Genomic DNA, 4228 nt, shown 5'->3' with positions numbered 1-4228 from the left:
AGCTCCCCTCCAGTCTACCGGTTCCACGGAGGTGAGCTGTCCCCCAGACCCTCTACTCCCACCAGCCCGTCAACTCAGAGAGCCCAGACCTCTGTGTCCATGACCCTGTCCCCCTCCCCGAGCTTCAGTCCATCATCCCCAGGTGGTGGCACTGTGTCCCCCTCTGCTGGAGGCTCTGGGATGTATCTGGACCCAGAGCTCATCATCAACAAGTCACCCAGTGAGCTGCCACAGGGAGTGGACCCCGGTCAGAGAGAGGTGGGTAAAGAATTATGGGTGTTGCAAAAGCGTGGAAGTCATTATTGTGGTTCATTCAGTAAAACAGCTTCAAGGCATACAAAGGCTATTCGGTAACATTTTACTGAAATACAGTACAGCACAAACACAAGATTAGTTAAGCTGTTCACTCAGTTTGTTTAGAAATAGACACAAAACAACTACAAGGAAACACAAAATGACTACAAAGTGACACAAAATGACTACAAAGAGACACAAAAAAACTCCAAGAGACAAAAAAAATGAATACAAAATGTCACAAAATGAGTGCTTGGAGACAAAAAATGAAACCAAGTAGACACAAAACAACTACAAGGAGACACAAAATAACTACAAAGAGACACAAAATTAGTACAAAAAGTCACAAAATAACTACAAAGAGACACAAATTGACAAGAAAGTTGCACAGTGACTACAAAAATAGGAAACACAAAGCAACTACATTGACACTAAATGGCTACAAAGAAACACTGTCTCTTTTCAGCCTGCCCACCTGTAAGGACGGCCCGTTTACAAGTCTGTGCCAAGGACCCCGTTGTCTCAAAATCCCTCTATGGTTGTAAATGTGATTCACTGACGATGTTGTGATTCAGTTATAATTAGTGAGTGTTTCCTGATGTATTAACAGAGAGAGTACAGTAGAGGTCAGTTCATTTCACCTGCTTATTGTTTTGTTATATTTCTGACTGTTTTCCACCATAAACCCAGTTAAAGTGATTACAGATGTTAGAATTAGCTTATTGATATGATTCTGAATAAATACTAAATCAAGACACAATTTACACTTAAATTAAGATTATTTGCAATTGTTGTGCTTTATATTTATCCATATTTTTCAATGTTCCATGATCTGATCTTCCTCAGGATATTATTGTTATTGGTTGAATCACTTCATGATGAATAAACACACAAAAGCTTGAATGAGGGACTCTGCTGGTTTTATTTGAGAGCTAGTGCAAATTCATACAAGAGACAAGACAAGTACGATAGAAAATATTAGTTTGACATGAAATACTCGATAAGATGAATTACTGCTCAATATGTTAAAAGCAGATTTGTGTATGATACAGTTCATTTCTTGATATGCTCATAATGTTATAGTCAAACATATTTTTTAAGACTTTTAAATAATTAAAACATTGACAAACATTGTGGAGCAAGGCAAGGCAAGTTTATTTGTCGAGCACATTTCAACAACAAGGCAATTCGAAGTGCTTCACATAAAACCATTAAAAGCATCAGACACGCACGTGTCTCTCTCAATGGGCAAAACATTTGCGTTTTGATATCATACTGTTTATTCTGTTGCTCCAGTGACCAACATCATAACCCCACTAAACTTAAATCAAGGCAGAGTCACTAAAACAGTTCAGTACTCGTTGTGTTTCTTGACAAATACATTGTTTCCATGAGCATGATTTGTATTATCCTGAAGGGATATAAAGCCATGAGAAATCTATAAGAAATAAAATACTATTCAGAAAAACTGAATTATATACACCTTACTCCTCTAGTTATTGTACCCCCCCCTCCCCCAATATGGCAAATACAGTTGAATGACTTTCTTTAAATACTTTCCCACACTGCACTTTCATTCACTTCTTCATTCACTCTGAACTCTCAACCATACTTCTTTTTTAAAAAAGCTAAAATTACACAATGACCGGAAAGTGTTACGCATAAAACGGTGAGTCAGGACCTGCGGCTTGGCAGATGACAAACTTAAACTTAAATTATATTTAGCATTAAAACTGGACAAATTCCTTCAAAGAGTTCCTTAAAACAAATGCTGTTGCTGACATGAAGGTTTATCCAAACGCGATCCTACTGGGCGTCTATGAGCATGAGATGCACAAAGAGTCCGGCCGAGCAGATGACGTCACCTCTCTTGGTGAGCAGCGGGACGTGGCGATACCCTGGAAAAAAGGAAGTGAGTTTTAGCTTCGTCAGCAAATCAGTGTAAGAAACACTTCATACATTATATGATGCACAAAAAACAGTCATATGATTTACATCTTGCTATTGTCTATCAAATAGTTGTGATAGTTCGAACTCTGTTTAAGCTGGACTCTCTTACCGTTCTGTACGCTGGTGAGCGGTAGACAGTACTGCCCGATGAGATCATTTTGGGATGTTGAGTCATAGTCCTCCACCACAAACCGCACCATGGCCAGCTCTGGGACGTGGATGTCAAACGTGAACTTCTCATTCCACATCGGGTTGAACCCTGCAGGGAGAGATTATTTTTCAGCTTGTGACATTTGCTCAAAGGGAAAACTGAACAATGCAGTGTGTGTCCATATCTGTGTATGTGTATGTGGGTTACGCTCACCATTGTTATCGATGTGGTGTGTCTCCTTGCTGGCGTTGTCCGCCGGGACGCCGTAGATCTCCATTCTCACCAGAGGGTCAACGATGGATTTTTGTTTGTCCTTGTTGATTTTAGGTAACTGCTGAGCTGAGATCACCTTTTGTATCGAGAAACAAAACACAAATATATAACAATACAAATATGAAGAGAGAAGAAAATCAGGTCTGCAGCATGAAAAGTCATTAGCAAATATCAGAGATTTAAAGCACAAATTCAAAACCTTGACTCCAATCCACGGGGCACCTTTAACTTTACTTTAGGGCCCAGACACCCCGAGCGTTGGCTATTTTATAGCTGTTGGTGAGCGTCTATGGCCCTGTTTTTTTTTTGGTGTTGCACCGTTGGCACTATTATGCCCTGTTCGGCAATATTTTAGCCGATTAAGGATCCGTCGGTGAGGGAAATCAGTCTGTTTGGCTGTTCAACCTCATCTGGACATTCCAATACACGGAAATTGTCAAAACAATTTATCCATCTGGAATGAAGCTAACTGGTGAGGGAGATTCGTGTGAAAATGGTCGACAAACTGCTTTGGTTCACGTATGTATCATAACAACGGCTTGTATATCCGCTGTCTAGGTCTTCCTGTTTCCCTTTTCGAATGGCGAATGCAGACCACCGTTACCTGCTAGTACAGAGAGTTCTTTCCTCTCGCGCAGCCACAGGATGTACACGCTAGATAGTTGTTGGCTGTGATCTTTGCAGTGTGGTCAAATGCAACACAGGCGTCGTGAGGCAACACAACAGTCGGCCTTTGTCGCTGCTGGTTCTTTGATGTCACTTTGGTGTGACCTCTTTATGTCACAGCTCTGCCACTTCTATCTAGTTTTTCCACCTCTCACTCACCTAATCAGTTCATTCAGTGCACCTGCCAGTCACACTCACCTCATCAGCTCATTACTCTCACCTGCTCACTCTGCCTCCTCCACAATTTAAACCCCTGCCTCACACACACTCACTGCCAGATCGTTCTCTGCTTTCATGCAAGACTTTCCCGCATACACCTTTGGACTGATTCCCTGTTGCCGACCCTGCCTGTTTCGGACTACCTCGCCTCGCCTTGCCTCTGCCCTGGTAACTCGCTCAGCCTTCTGTCCTTGACCACGAGAACCTGTCACTGGTTTCCTGAGAATATTCTTCCTGACGTGTGTGTCGAAGAAAATAAAGAATTCAAGTCAAACTATTCCTGGTGTTGTCGTACTGCTCCTGGGTCCTAACTACACCCGTAACACTTTAGGGTTAAACTGCAAAAAACTCTCACCATCACGTTAAAGGTCTTCTTCTTCAGCCAGGGCCCTTTGGAAAGTGTGCCGGGGTCAAATTGAGAGGACAGGCTTCTCTGAAATTCTGGTTTCAGGATGTAGCCACAAGCACCGTTTGGCAGAAACCGACCCTGGTTTATGTGCATCTCCTTGGAGGGAGTCTGGAAGTTCAACGCCACTAAAAACCAAATCAGAGAGAGAAAGGAGTGAAACCTTAACTATTAACTGTAACACTTAATATGCTAATGAGTGGATCTCTGCATATAGTAAAGGGAGCGTACCTATCTGGCAGCCAACGTTCCACATGGGCACTGGGTTA

At 42.1% G+C, this 4228-nt stretch overlaps 1 protein-coding gene across 1 annotated transcript; it reads right to left on the bottom strand.

Annotated features, from left to right (window-relative positions):
• Positions 1 to 1202: 1202 nt before the first annotated feature.
• LOC116379567 (1-phosphatidylinositol 4,5-bisphosphate phosphodiesterase delta-1-like) lies at positions 1203 to 4222 on the bottom strand. Its single transcript, XM_031841524.1, has 5 exons — positions 4191 to 4222; positions 3909 to 4087; positions 2609 to 2744; positions 2354 to 2503; positions 1203 to 2192 (listed from the first exon to the last, which is right to left on the bottom strand). The coding sequence occupies exons 1-5, from the start codon at positions 4213 to 4215 to the stop codon at positions 2101 to 2103; spliced, it is 582 nt and encodes a 193-aa protein (XP_031697384.1). The 5' UTR covers positions 4216 to 4222; the 3' UTR covers positions 1203 to 2100.
• Positions 4223 to 4228: the final 6 nt, after the last annotated feature.

The sequence above is a fragment of the Anarrhichthys ocellatus genome, unplaced genomic scaffold (genome assembly GCF_004355925.1).
Source record: "Anarrhichthys ocellatus isolate YVR2014 unplaced genomic scaffold, GSC_Weel_1.0 scaffold4611, whole genome shotgun sequence".
Classification (NCBI taxonomy): Eukaryota; Metazoa; Chordata; class Actinopteri; order Perciformes; family Anarhichadidae; genus Anarrhichthys; species Anarrhichthys ocellatus.
The sequence above is the reverse complement of the archived record's forward strand: the minus strand, read 5'-3'. Positions and strand labels throughout refer to the sequence as shown.